Here is a 14918-nt window from a genome sequence, read left to right as displayed (position 1 = left end):
AGCAAATCGGTTGCGGAAGGAAAAAACACCATTTTAAATAGTGGAATTCATCATTATGCATACCTGCCTTTGTAGTGGAATCCAGTTGTGTTTCTATCGTTTCCCACAGGTTTCCGGTCTCAGCAAAAATCGCTAGCCAGGAAACGATATTGCCGAGCTTTGTCCCGCCCCTGGCCATCAAGCAGCCAATGGGCAGCCGTTATCATGCTCCCAAAAAGCCCCTTTCCCTTTAAGGAAGGTTTAAAAAAACACACACACGTTGCAACAAATCTGCATTGATTCATTGCAACGGAAAGACCCATCTAGCTAGCAGGTGGTGTTTGAGCTGCCGTTTCATCATTGCCACGCTCCCCCCCCCCCGAGTGAAAAAAAAATACCCCCCCCTGCACGGGTGCGATTTTTGTCTGAAAATAGAGTGAAAAATAAAGGGAAAATAAACCAGCAAACGGGGCTGTGTGTTGCTTGGTGCTTGGTGACTTAAAACAGCTCTGGGGAGGGACTGCAGCCAGGGAAGCCTTGCTGGGTAAACAAAGGCTTGCCGGTGCGTTGATCTCCGCTTGCTCCGAGAAAAAAAAATGGCGATCGCTTCGCCGGAAGATCAGAGGAGAGAGCCAGGGGGAGGGACTTTGCAGAAACCGCAACAATGGTAACGCACAGAACTTTCCTGCTAGTGTTGCAGATTGGTTGCAAGAGTGTAGCGCTTTCCGGAGGGTGAATCCACTTTTTGGGATTTCCCTGAAAGTGCTACAATGAAGCACTTTTTGCGAATCGGTTTCAGGAGTGTTGCAGATTGTCAACGACGTTGTACATAACAGCAAATCAGTAGCGATTTCAATTTGCAACCATTGTGCAATTTTGAACGAGTGCGGAATGGCCCCAAGTACTTCCAAACCTGGAGCTGGCAACCAGTGTCAGCCAATCAGTGTCAGCCCAGCCTACCTCACAAGGTTGTTGTGAAAGGAAGAGGAAAATGACATAAGCCTCTTTGGGTTATCACTGGGGAGAATGCCAAAGAATGAATGAATGAATGAATGAATGAGTAAACAAGCAAGCTTTATTCTTTATATAATTTAAAAAGCAAATTACAAGTATTATGCTCCAGGAATCTGTAGGTTGTTTTCTATGAACCCCAATTACACTCTTCTGGCGGGAACGGGCGCGTGTGCGTGCGTGCCACACCTTGCTCGGAGTGCAGAAATCCTTTGGCCACCTTCAGCACGTGTTTTGAGTGCTTGAACGCGGGTTTCGGGGTCGCTACAAAAGTATCCCTGTTTTTCCTTTAGCCTCCAAGAGGACGAGCGAGTCCAAGAGAGGGGAGAGTTTCCACCTCGGAGGCTTTGTTTCCAGGCCTACCGCTTCCCCCTCAGAAATGCAGCGCTCCGGGCGTGAAAATAGCGCCGGCGGCATCCCTCTCCTGGGGGAGGAAGGTCCAAAAGCCTCGGAGGTCTATCGAGAGAGACCCGGCGCAGCCCGTGTGCCTCAGCCCGGGGCGGGTCAGCGAGGGCAGGGAAACAAAAGGGATTTTCCCGTGCAGGTCGCGCCTCTCCCCCTCCCCAGCTGGCGGGAAAATTAGCCGCAATTCCCACAGCTGGGTCTCCTCCCGCGCCCGGAGGCGAAGCGAAGTCGGCGCCCAGCGGGCGGGCCGGCTGCCCGATTCGGAGCGAGGAGCCCGGCGGCGGCGGCGGCGCGAGGGCCATTGCTGCTGGCTGGGCGGTCCTCCGCCCCCCGCTTTCTCCACCCCCTCCGAGGCTGCGCCGGGGACGGGCTCGCTTGCGCAGCCCCCGCTGGCCGGCTCGACCACCGGAGCGAGAGCTTGCGTCAAGGAGGCGAAAGTTGCTGCTGCCGCCGCCACTCGGTCTCCCTGCTTCGGGGGTCCCCCCACTCTCCGGGCTCTCGGCGGCATGGCCCGGCGCAGCGCGGGCTCTGCTTTCCCCGGGCTCTGCTTCGCGGTGCTGCTGTGGAGCGGGAGCTTCTTGCCCTTCGCCGCCCCGCAGCAGCAGCAGCAGCAGGCGCTGCCCCCCCCGTCGCCGCCTCAGCGGGGGAGCGTGTGGTGCCCCAGCCGCTGCCTCTGTTTCCGCACCACGGTGCGCTGCATGCACCTCATGCTGGAGAGCGTGCCCGCCGTGGCGCCCCAGACCACCATCCTGTAAGTGGGCGGCGGGGACAGGGAGCCGCGGCGGGCGGGGGGGGCATACCTGGCAATGGCGACGGGGCGCGGGACCTGCCAGCGCACTCCTTTGTCTGCAGCCGGTGGGCAGTCGGGTGGGTCCCCCTCCTAAAGTTTCTTTTGTTAGCGCCGCCGCTACGGTTTGCCTGTGCGTTTCTGTCTGCAGGCAGTTGGCTGCGGTCCACCAACTTATTAAACTGGATGGACCCACACCCCAATTAAGAAGTAGGGTTTAAGTAGGTTTTAAACCCGGGGAACTCAGACGAGATGGGGGAAAAACCGACTCGGATTCTTTGTTTTGGGTTTCTAAATTAATCCTGTTTGGGGTTTATTCTTCCTCGTTCAGTATCAAGTCATTGCAGCTTGCTTTCATTTATGGCTCCGGCTGCAGCCTTCCAGCGAGATTTCCTCCTTTTCTTCTGAGTGCTCCCACCTTCAGGACCTTTTGTGTGGCTTAGTCGTCTTTAGGAATGTCAGCGCTAGCATGAGCGGTGTGGTTTTTCCGACTGGCTGGTCTACCGAGGCCTCTTTGTTATAACAGCTTTCCATTCATTCCGGTCTTCTCTTCAGTTTCCAGGGTGTCTGTTTAAAGGTGTTAAGAGAATATGTTTACTATGCACTGGTTGAGGACCAGGGTACCTATTTTGGGTTCTTTTCTTGCTGGGTTCTTGGCAATCAGGCTGTATGTCACATAGGGCGGTCCGGGTTTGCTTGTTTTCTTAAAGAAAGCCCTATATGTTTGTGTATGAGTCTGAATCTCCCCCCCCCCCCCTTGGTTAACTGCAACCAGTTCTGAGAAGCTTCTAAATATGACTCTGATTAACCACTTTAGGTGTGGCATACTTCATAAGAAAGAGTCATTTGGGGATACTTTTCTCTTTGTTGAACTCGTGTAGCCATAAAATATACAATAGGAAGCCTGTGTTGAATTACACTTAGCAGTATATAAGCCCCTGATCTTGTAAAAGTTTATGTACATGCTTAACCTCATAGGCTATGCTCCACAGTGACACCGCTGAGAGGATCCACCCTGAATAGAAGTTCTGAAGTACTCAAACTTAAGCAGCTGTAAGGCTCAAGCCTTTTAATGGGGAGCAACCCAGTTGATTTGGGAGCTGAAATTGCATATTCCTTTAGCTTCTGTTTACCTAGTATGTAAAAGTAAATGAAGTAAAGTTAGGTGTGATTCGCTTAGGTGCCAAAGGATATATCACCTATCTGTCTTTACTCCTGTAGATGTGAATAGAACTGATGTTTAATCTTAGGTAAGCCTTACATAAGTACATGCTGGGATTTTACACTTGGAGCTACTTTCACACAATTCTAATATTGCATGGGCTTGAGACATTCTGGTCTTACATTATCACAGAAAGAGGTCCCAAAGGATATTTTAAAATGTCTGGAAAATAAGTTCAGATTCTTAGAAGCTTGCATCAAACCTGTAGGAACCAGCCCAGCCCAGGGCTGAATAAACATTTAAATTTCCATGCAGCCAACAAGTGGCTTGGATTTTCCAGGGTCTGTCTTTTTGCAATGATTTTTATATTTTAAAAAACACACTTTTCAGTCCCTTACTTAGAGTAAGAAAAATTGTGCAAATTCATAACTGATATATTTGTGGCATGTATTTGTGTTCTTGTATGAAAGTATATCATCAGACATTTCGGTGAGTTTCCGAAGTATTCTGGAGGTGGGCCTAACCACATTCACTGAGAAGTAAACCCACTGGATGTTAATGGGACTTACTTCCATGTACATGTGATTGGGACCAAAAGAGATCATTTTAGAATTCTGAGTGGCTTGGAGTATTATTATTATAAATTAAAATTATTATTTAGATTTCTATACTGCTGTTTTCCAAAGACTTGCAGTGGCTTACACATAAAAAAAATTATAAAATCCCATTAGAACCAGGGCTCTCAGCCCCCTACAGCCACGAAAGAATGGCTGCTTAAAAATCCCTCCCTTGAGCAGGCCTCCCTAGAGGGTAGGGGGCGTAGGTGCAATCAACGGGGTGAGGAGGGGCCATGATATTCCTAGCAACAGCACTGGCCTCAACCAAAGACCTCGTGGAAGAGTTCCATTTTGCAGGCCACGTGGAACTTGTGACAGCCCCATCAGTGCCCTCACTATCCTGGGAGCTCATTCTACCAGGTTGGGGCCAGGACCAAAAAGGCCCTGGCCTTGGTCGAGACCAGGTGCGCTTCGTTAGGGCCAGGGGCCTCCAAGAGATTCATGCCCACAAAGCGAAGTGTTCTGTGGGGGGCATAAGCAGGTATAAAAACTCATAAGAAACTTTTCAAGTCATGCTTTGTTTCAGATGCCACGTACTACAAAAAGAAAGGAGGTACAGTTATTTTACTGTAAACTTTGTCTTTGACTTGAAGTTCACTCTTTGGCAGGATCTGATTGATTAATCCTGCAGAACTTTTAAAAAATTCATTGGCTGACACAGGAAGAGGGTGGTTACTGTTCATTGCATTTGTAAGAAGGAAAACCACTCCGTATTCAGTCTGCCATGAAAACACTAGAGGGTGTCACCCCAAGGGTCGGACATGACCCAGTGCTTGCACAGGGGATACCTTTACCTTTTTACCTTTACATTTACAGAGTACATTCCTATTGATAAATGTTCATAACACCATATCCTATCCTGTCCTTGGAAGAGTCCTGAATGTGGATTCATGTTCAGATTTTCAGGAATATATATTTCTCAGGACATAAATAGATGTGAGAAGTATTGTGAATTTTAAGAGTAAAACATAAATCCTGAAGAAGGGTGCTATAGTTGGAGTTGGGGTGAGTTTCATCCTCACGATTCCAATGAATCGTGGACCCCAGGGGCTTGGGACCCCAGGGGGAGGGGGAGGGGAATTACTGTTGTTTGACTAATGGATTTTCAGCCCTCAGGAACCATCATGATGTATCTTGTGTGTTCTGAGTTATGTGTCTTACTAATCTTAAAAATATTTAAGTACAGAGATAGTTGCCTTAGAGAAAGGAGCTGCACTTTATGTCTTAATAAAAGTTTATTAACTTTCCTAACATACAAAATCCCATGGTATCCCCACACTTTAGTTAACTGTAGTTTAGAGCAGAAGAGAATATCTGGTTCATATTACCTTATGAACTTTGCTTAAAGCAATGATTTTCAGAGATCCCACCCAAAGGGGTCCTTCTTGCCTGGATTTCTTCTGTTTCATTCTACACAGTTCACTATAGACACATTCAGAAATGTTAAATGATATATCTTCTTGATTTGATTATCTATAAATATCCTTTAGGTATGGGTTTGTCACACAAATTGTTATCATAGGTCTACAGATAGTTGGATCCCACCAGTCACTTCAGCACCTGCATGGAGAAGGTGACTTGTAAGCCCATTCTGCAGTGGATCTCCCCCCCCCCCCCCCGCTGTTTCTAGGAGCCTCCCTAGGACCGTTTACGCACTGGAGGTTTCATGCCGGGCTACAGGCTGGAGTTTTAGTCGTGGCAGGATGCCCCACCTCTTCCTGCACCCACATGGGTGAGCATTTGGCCTGGTGCATTTGGCCTGGTGCACCTCATCCGCCCCAATGAGGTATGCCCTTTCATGGGAGCTCGGGCAATCAAGTTCCTAGTGTGTAAATGGTCTAGGACAGGGGTAGTCAAACTGCGGCCCTCCAGATGTCCATGGACTACAATTCCCAGGAGCCCCTGCCAGCGAATGCTGGCAGGGGCTTCTGGGAATTGTAGTCCATGGACATCTGGAGGGCCACAGTTTGACTACCCCTGGTCTAGGAGAAGCATTTCAGGGGGCATTTTGGGTTCCCGTGGTGATGAAGAGGTGGAGAAGCTGGTCTCCAAAGATGGAAATCCTTCCATCCATCAAGCTCTTTAGGAAAATTCCAGCAAAAATAAATAATGTCTTCACGCTTTATCTGCCGAGGAAAAAGGATGACTATATCTTCTATATTATTATTATTATATATAATAAATGGAATATATTAGCACAAAGATATTTTATAATCATAGAAAATCTCCAAAGGTTGCTAAATGACAGAGACCTAATTTAATTAAAAATCCCCCAAACTATATGCAAATCACTTCATGCTTTTTTTCAGAAGCCAAGTGAGGAGCGATGCACATAACTGAAGAAATGTGTCTTGATATTATTCCTAAGTAGGAAGGGTGGTTAAAGTCTAAATTTTGGAACTGGAAAAGAGGCCAGCAGAGAGAGCGAATAATAACATGGGATGAATGAGCCCTTCTTTCTGCTTCACTTGCAGATACCCCTGGTATCTGAACTTGCTTTATGTTCACCATATAGAGGACCTGTGGGCCCATGCAACACACAAGGGGGGATAATTGTGTTGCTATATCCACCTTCAACCTCTGCATGATTGCTCAGACATCAACAGTGAGCCTGTGCACCTACGAAGGGCATACAGTAGGCTCTGTCCATGTGATTGGGTTGCCGCAATTCATGTTTAAGTGAACAGAGCTCTTTGTATGCGTGTAGGTTTTTTGCTGATATTAGCTTGCATGTGTGTTTGTAGAGGGCAGGGCAAGTATGCATAATATTGGGCATGAGACAGAGAACCCATAGCAATGCAAAATGTGAATACACCTGTGATCTAATAGGGCTGGCCCATAATTTGCATGCTATTTGACCCTTCTCCCCGTTCTATTTCTTGGTGTTAACATTATGTTTGATGCAGAGTTTGTCCATAATCTGTCTCTGTAACATGATATCAAGAGAGCCAGCTTGGTATAGTGGTTAAAAGCGGTGGCCTCTAGAGAACTGGGTATGATGTCCCATTCCTCCACATGCAGTCAGCTGGGTGACCTTGGGCTAGTCACAGTCCTGTTAGAACTGTTCTCAGAGCAGTTCTGTTAGACCTGTCTCAGCCTCATCTACCTCATTGGGTGTCTGTTGTGGGGACTGGGGGGAAGATGGGAAAGCGATTGTAAGCTGCTTTGAGACTCATTCGGGTGGTGAAAAGCAGGGTATAATAGCCAACTCTTCTTCCATACTTAAAGGAAGATCATTTTCCTCATTCTAGTGAACGGGTGCCTGTTTACTTAAAGGTTATTCTGCTTTCCAGCAATGCTCTTGAAATAGTTCAAAATATAAGCATGTAAATGATGCGGTTTTAAAAAGCTTTTATTATTATTATTATTATTATTATTATTATTATTATTATTATTATTATTATTATTATTATTATTATACTAGCTGCAAAGCCCGTTCATAAGACTCATGGGCTCTGCCACCCCTGCCGCTGCCGCGGGTGCTTCCCCATGGCATGGCAAGCCAGAGGTTTATTAAATTATTTATTTTTATACTTTTGTCTCCCTCAACCTTTTTGGTTCTCACCAATACAACAAGCATCTTTCTTCCTTATATTGCATACCCACCTTTCGAATTGTAGTTCATTGCTACAGTGCACATGGCCACTTGCATTGGAAATACAAGTCTGGTGTACAGCACAGTGTTCTTATGGAATTCTCTTTTCAAGAAGATCCATCCAAGCTTGACTCTATAAAATTTTACATGGGAAGTAAAAACATTTGTGTGCGCTTTAAGATGGTCTTTACATATTATGTTGGCTGGTTTTATGATAGGTTTATGATGCTGATATTTTGGAAGCATTGGTTTTAATCTGGTTGTTTTATGTATTTTTATTGCATTTTTATATCTTGCAGACTTTGTTAGCTGCCTGGATTGCCTTTTTTTTGGGGGGGGGAGTGATAAAAATCCTTGTTAAATGTGTGATGAGGTCTAAAGCTGTTCTTTCTTGTTGCTTGTCATTTATGAACACAATAGAAAATTTACTAGGTAGGTAGATGGATGGATGGATGGATGGATGGATGGATGGATGGATGGATGGATGGATGGATGATGCCCGGTGAAATGCTTCTAGGATGCACAAGGATGAAGTTATTTTCTTCACATTCCTGCCGTGAACCACCTCTACAATCTATCCTTGTATCTCATCTGCAGAAAGCTGATCAGATGCATTAGTCAACGTTTACTCCTAGTGAGAGGATCAGTAAAACTCTGAACATAGCATGTTGGGTGAAACTGTGGTTTTTGTTCTTGTTTTGGCATGCACAGCCTATTTCATTACTTACACATAGCTGAACTGTAGTCGTTTTAAAACTGGCATCACCTCGTCCTTGATTTCCACCTCACAAAAAAATTTTTGGCAGCCGTGGTTCCAATCTCAGTCAGTTCCATATCAGAGGTAAAGTGAAAAGTATGTCAGCATTTCTAGAACACCTGAGGCATCTTTTAGAATAAACTAGAGAGATGCCACAGACCTTCAGCTGTTGAACTCTTATGTACCAAAGAGGATTATGGGTGTTGAAGTGGTCAAGAGCCAGAGAACAATGATCTGGAGAACCAGGTTTCCCATTCCTTCCCGTAAAGCTTGCTTTGCTGACCTTGGGCTTGTCACATTTCTCTCAGCCCCCCCCCCAAAAAAAAAACATTGCCTGTGGTGGGGAGAGGGAGGGAAGGAGACTCCATAGGTAAGAACCTATGGGACTTCTTAGGGTAAAGAGAAGTGGAGGAATATAAAAACCAACTTTTCTTTGTCTTCACTTGCATTAACTGTGGGCCTAAATTTCAGTGCAGTACAGAGCAATGCTGGCTCAGCTAAAATGGAATGTCTCAAATGTTGGGGGAGGGGATTTGTTCATTCTCCACTGTTGCCAGGTTTGGATTCTTGTTCGTGTGAGGCTATTACTGTTGCTAAGAGCCAGCTGATTCCTTTGAAATGAAAATTAAATGAGCATTTAAGGCCCAGCAGCTAATGGTTTGGAAACTGGAAACGTGTTACCGTTTCTTGACAGCTGCAAGAACTCTGTTGTTACCACCATGTACTCTGTTCCTCTAACTCTTCTAACCTTTAGAAATAAATATATAAATGTTGATGAAAATCCAGTTCCATTACAGGAACGTGGTGTTGAAACTATGTCTGGTTGTAAAGGGAAACCCAAGATTATTGCAATCGACTTTGGTGTTTGATCTCAGAGACTTTTAACAAACATTAAGGAAAAGTTCAAATCTCTTTATTTAAAATAGGTTTAGAGAAGAAAATGAAAAGGGAACAGTAGCAGCGTATCTTATTTCTACATGTGAGCAAACAGAAGGAGAGGGTGGTTCCAAGCAAAACATCAGAGTAGTATGTACAAATGTAAATGACTAAACTATGCAGGATAGATCTGTTTTCAGGGTGTCAGTTGTGAAACTCCTGCTGGTAGCTTCCTAACTCCTGACTGTAGCTTTCAGAAGTGATATAAAAACTTTTTTCTTTGTATAGTTAACCATGTCGTATTAACGTTCTGTATATTCTGCTTGGATCCAGAGCCCGGTGTCTCTCGATCTACTGAACAAGACCTAATGCAAATGGAAACACAACTAAGCACAGTTTTAAAGATAACAATCTGAGGACTATACAAGAGAGAATTATAATGTTGTTGCATTGTAAGGTTCTTTTTCTGCAGGCGGGGAGGCGCTGGTGCACTGGTGCCTCTCTCTCTCTCTCTCTCACACACACACACACACACACACACACACACACACACACCGGCGGTGCTGGCTGCTTTGGGCGTGAAAGGCCGCTTCTGACACCGAAGCGCCCAACCCTATCATGTGAGAGGAGCAGTTCACTACATCCACTAAGATGCGGGTGCGGCCGCGCATGCGCGGGCGGGGCAGTTACCCTGCCGGTCCCCAGCCTAAAAAAGGTTGGGGACCACTGTTTTAAAAGAAAACAATTTGGGGAGAAAACATGAAATTAATTATTTCCTACATAAGTTCTATTTATTAGATAATGCAACATTTATTTAGTGAATTTCAATTAACTCTTCCTTCACATTTTAATTCCATTCTTCATGCCTTCATTTTATCCTCACAACAACCCTGTGAGTTAGGTTAGATCAAGCTTTCACAAAAAGGGTTTTGTGAAACTCTGCAGTTACGTGACTGCCCTGGAAGTAATGTAGGGCAGTGGTCCCCAACCGGGGACTGGTACCGGTCCGTGGATCAGTCAGTACTGGGCCGCGGCTCCTCCTTGTCCTCCTTCTTGCCTGCTTCCTCGGGAGCTGTCCTGCCACTCTGCCACCGGCTCACCTTTGGTGCTCTCCAGCAGCCACCATGGCTGGGGCTCCCCCTCGGCGTGGCACTGCGCAGCTGCTGCTGGCAGAGCCCCCCGGGGGAAGCAGGAAGTCAGGGGCGCCAGCGGAAAAGCAAGTGGAGCAAAAGACTCGGCAAAAGACTACCCCCCCCCCCGGCCTCAGTAAAACTGTCTTGCGTTGACCGGTCACCGATGATAAAAAGGTTGGGAACAACTGATGTAGGGAGTTCTTAGTCTGAGGAAGAGTGCTTGCGCTTGAAAGCTCACACCTTGAATTAATCTTTATTGGTTTTAAAGGTGCTACTGGATTCTGATTTTATTGTGCCCTGGAAGGGTTTCCTGAATGGGTGGAGGTTAATTAATTTTGTATATTTTTAAACTTCGCTAAACATTTATTGTGATATGACCATATGCGGTCATGTCAGTCCCCCCCAATGGCCAATGATGGGCCTGGGAGGTGGCAATTAGGGTTGTGCGATTCGGCCGCCGAAGCGGCCGTTCCGTCCGGGCGCAGCCAGCGCCGCGCCGCGGGGGGGGGAGGCCGGTGCCGGCAGTGGCGTGACAGTGGGCGCAACCACGCAGGCGCGGAACTCCGAGCCTGCGTGGTTGCGCCCGCTGTCACGCCGCTGCCGGCACCGCCCTTCCCCCCCCCGCGGCGCAGCGCTGGCTGCGCCCGGACGGAACGGCCGCTTTGGCGGCCGAATCGCACAACCCTAGTGGCAATGGGAGGAGCCCAGGTTGGTTGTGTATACAGTTATGTTTCCCAACTGTATTTTGCATAATACTTCACTCCAATGAGCCTCTTGTGGCGCAGAGTGGTAAGGCAGCGATATGCTGTCTGGAGCTGTCTGCCCATGAGGTTGGGAGTTCAATCCCAGCAGCCGGCTCAAGGTTGACTCAGCCTTCCATCCTTCCGAGGTCGGTAAAATGAGTACCCAGCTTGCTTGCTGGGGGGTAAGCGGTAATGACTGGGGAAGGCACTGGCAAACCACCCCGTATTGAGTCTGCCATGAAAACGCTAGAGGGCGTCACCCCAAGGGTCAGACATGACTTGGTGCTTGCACAGGGGATACCTTTACCTTTACCTTCACTCCAAGCCCAAAGGGGTTTCTCTACTGTAAAACAGTTGCAGTAGACAGAACTGTTGCATTCCTGATTGCTTTTTTGCTAGTTCATCTATAATAACTGTATTTGTTGATCGCCACTCCCAGCCTGGCCAGCTCGTGGCGGTTTACAATAAGAACATTAAAATCCACATAAAACCCAATACATATAACCAGTATTAGGGACGAAAAGCAATGTACTGAAAGCAATCTACAAAAAACTCCCCCATCCCATCTCCTCATACTATACCATGTTGGTTTATAAAATAGAGGCAAATCTAGAATACGAGCTTACATATAAAACCTGGTTGCTTTTGAATGGAAAAAAAATCTGTGTGTTTGAACAGCCATAAAAAAATCATTTCCTCCTTTGCATACTGGATTTTAAATCTGTTCAGCAGAAGGAAGCATTTTAATCCCTTTAAAGTGTGATTTGACTCCCTTTGAGTGGTGAGGGCTCAACTCTGTCTGTAATCTGTGTTGTTCAAGCAGCAAGCCTCATTCCTTGCATGATATCACTTTTATTCTATTCATCACATAAGAAAATTAATTTTAAAAAACATACAAGTTGTTCTCCCCTGGCTTGGACTCTCTTGCACAGCTTGTCTTCGGCTACTGCACTTCACCCATTGGGCTGAGATCCAGAAGTCCTTGAAGTCTTCATTCCTTTCTTCCATATCTAGAAGCTGTCACTTCTCCCCCCCCCCCCAAATCCAAACAATAACAAAAGATTGCGCAAGGTTACACAGCTGTGAAATCCTGCTCTATCAAAAACTGTTTTGTTGCACGAGAGTAGCAAAAGATTACTCTTTGCATTTTATGAGGTAGGGTTTGCAGGGTTTTTTCTTTATTCAGAAGACTGGGTATGATCCAAGTTGCAATTGTTAATAAGAGGAATGCACTCAAGCCCCATGGATTTAATAGCCTGTTAACAAACATTTATGAGCCTAACTAAGCAGTCCTGGAAATGACAGACACAGCTGTGGAATTTGCAGCAGTCAACTTTTCCATCTGGCCCTTTTCTAGGGCTAAACATTGTAGATGAATTGGGGGTGGGGATAATATCTATAAGAACAGTATACACATATGGAATTGTTCACTTAAACAAAGATTTCATCTTTTCGCTGTTGTTAAAATTCATGTTTCTTATTCCTGAAGAAGAGTCCTAGAAATCATGAATATAATCTTTTTTTTTAATTATTATTATTATTATATGGATAGGGCCCGGTTAAAAAACAGCAATAACAAAAACCAAAATACAACCCTGTCCTATTATTGCATTATGTAATGTGACTTATCCGTGGGTTGAAATTTAAAGAAAAAAGTCAGATTTAGAGGAGCATCTAAGGCAGGCACCTTAATTTTAAAATTGACCATTCAGTTTGAAATGTGGATGCTTGCCAAAACAGAGAAAGAGACTGAATAGCATTTAAAGGTGCCCAGATCATACCAGTGGCAGAAAAAGGTACAGAGTATAGGATATTGTTTCAGGGGTATAAGGGACTACGCCACCGAAGTTGTTTCTTGGTGTAGTGATTAAGAGTGGCAGCCTCTAATCTGGAAAATCGTGCTTGATTTCCCACGCCTCCACATGTAGTCAGCTGGGTGACCTTGGCAATGTCACAGTTCTCTTGGAACTCTCTCAGTTCCACCTATCTCACAGGGTAGCTGTTGTAGGAAGAGGAAGGATAGGTGATTGTAAGCCTCTTTGAAACTCTGTTGGGTAGTAAAAAGTGTGTACAAAAATCAGTTCTTCTTTTTGTAACACGGAAAAGATTCTGTGATTGGGTAAATTGTATGTTTTTTTAATTTTAAAACTCTTTAGTTTTTTTACTTTAGTGGAGAATATTAGCAGAATATGCTTCTACCACTAAGGGGGCTGTTTTAATTTGAGATCAGGACATGTTTTCAGACAAAAGGAAATTGACCTGTGATTGTTGTTCAAGATATTTCCCCAAAAAACCCCCACTCCTACGCAGGAACTAGCTGTTCCTTTCCGTTCTCCACTGTGATGTTCATTGGGGCCAAAGCACCAGACATCATAAATGCATTCTGGGGATTTGAACTGGCTGTGACTGTCCACAAAAGGAGTCTTGGGGCCTTCAGTGAAAAGTTGTTTTATGAACAGCAGTAACAAAGAGGGGAAAAAACTCCATCCTCAACATTCTGGGGAAAGGGAATGGAATTAAAGGATTGCGACCATAATGCTTTTATGAATTTATGATGATATTTTGTTTGGAATATTCAGTACAAGTTTGGTAATTTTCTTTTTAAAAATGTAGAAATAGAAAATGCAAAACTTGAAATCCTTACCTTCGCTATGTAGTAATTCTCAAATATGTGATGTTTTATTGTCGAGGGGGATAAGGTTGATTGGAAGGAGATAGATGTATGTAGCAGCATGAATTTTCTCAAGATACTGGGTAGAAATTTCACACAGTTTTGGAACTTGGTAACCCAGTACAGCAGTGGTCCCCAACCTTTTTATCACCGGGGACCACTTAACGCCTTTTACTGAGGCCCGGTGGGTGGGGGGGGAGTTTACTCCTCTACTCTCAACCACTGCCCTAGCGCTCTCTGATTGCTATGGTAATGTTTAAACATCCCTTCAAAATAAGATACAGACACGCCACAACAATGAAGTGTGTTGTAAAGGGCTGGGGGGGGATGAAGTAAAGGGCCGGGGGGGGGGGAGAAGGTGTCCTTCGGGGCCCACCTCCAATTAGTCGAAGGACCACATGTGGTCTGCGACCCACAGGTTGGGGATCGCTACAGTACAGTACAGTTTTGGAACTTGGTAACCCATTACTTTGTATGTATAGGGAACTCCCTACATTCATTGCTGCTTGATGGATACCAGACTAGTTGCGTTTAAGGAGGTCAGAAGACGTCATAGAGGATTGTTCCCTTTCTCTGTGTTTTTTGTCATACTTGAAGGGTAGCTCCCTGTTAGGCTATTTAGGGGGATTTTTATCATGGCTTCATGGAAGTGTCTGTCTCACCAGTGTTGGAAGCAGGATGTGGGACTTATGATTCATCAGGCTTCTTATGTTTGCTACCAATGAGACGACTGTGCTTTAGGACTGCTTAATCAAATCATCACCATCACTAGACATTATAAAGTTAAAGTTGCATGCAGCCAACTCACTCCCTACCTGATTGGTCCTCCCTTGGAGTATGCCACAAATAGGGAGAGAGCACTCGACCAATGAGAGCCAATCAGTTCAAATTGCACTCTGCCAGTCAGGTCAAATTGCACGTGGACAGCCAGGAAAAGCCTCTACCCTGAGAATGTTTATTTATGAGTAAGTCATGGGCCTCCGCCAGGAAAACATAATAAGGGGTCCACTCTCTGCCTCCAACTTCCTGCCAGTGTCTGAAGTTTGCTGGGTGGAAGAGGAGCTTCCCTTCTGCCAGTAAGTTTCCATGGTGTCCTGGCCTCTTTCAACTTGGAGGACTGGGGGGGGGGGGGAGGTGAGGCACCTCCTGATGCAGCTTCTGTGTGCCATCTGGGGTGAGGTC

The 14918-nt window shown here is 45.6% G+C and overlaps 1 protein-coding gene across 4 annotated transcripts in view; it reads left to right on the top strand.

Annotated features, from left to right (window-relative positions):
- The first annotated feature begins 1380 nt into the window (after positions 1–1380).
- The window catches only part of PXDN (peroxidasin), a 99042-nt gene continuing 85504 nt past the window's right edge, over positions 1381–14918 (top strand). The window contains exon 1 of one of the 4 annotated variants that reach the window (XM_077309887.1): positions 1381–2146. In XM_077309887.1, coding sequence (XP_077166002.1) covers positions 1902–2146 — 245 coding nt within the window. In that variant the 5' untranslated portion in view covers positions 1381–1901. The remainder of the gene's footprint in view (positions 2147–14918) is intronic. The other 3 variants (XR_013226497.1, XR_013226498.1, XM_077309873.1) reach the window with 3 other exon arrangements.

The sequence above is a fragment of the Paroedura picta genome, chromosome 1 (genome assembly GCF_049243985.1).
Source record: "Paroedura picta isolate Pp20150507F chromosome 1, Ppicta_v3.0, whole genome shotgun sequence".
Classification (NCBI taxonomy): Eukaryota; Metazoa; Chordata; class Lepidosauria; order Squamata; family Gekkonidae; genus Paroedura; species Paroedura picta.
This window is presented reverse-complemented; position numbering and strand designations above follow the sequence as displayed.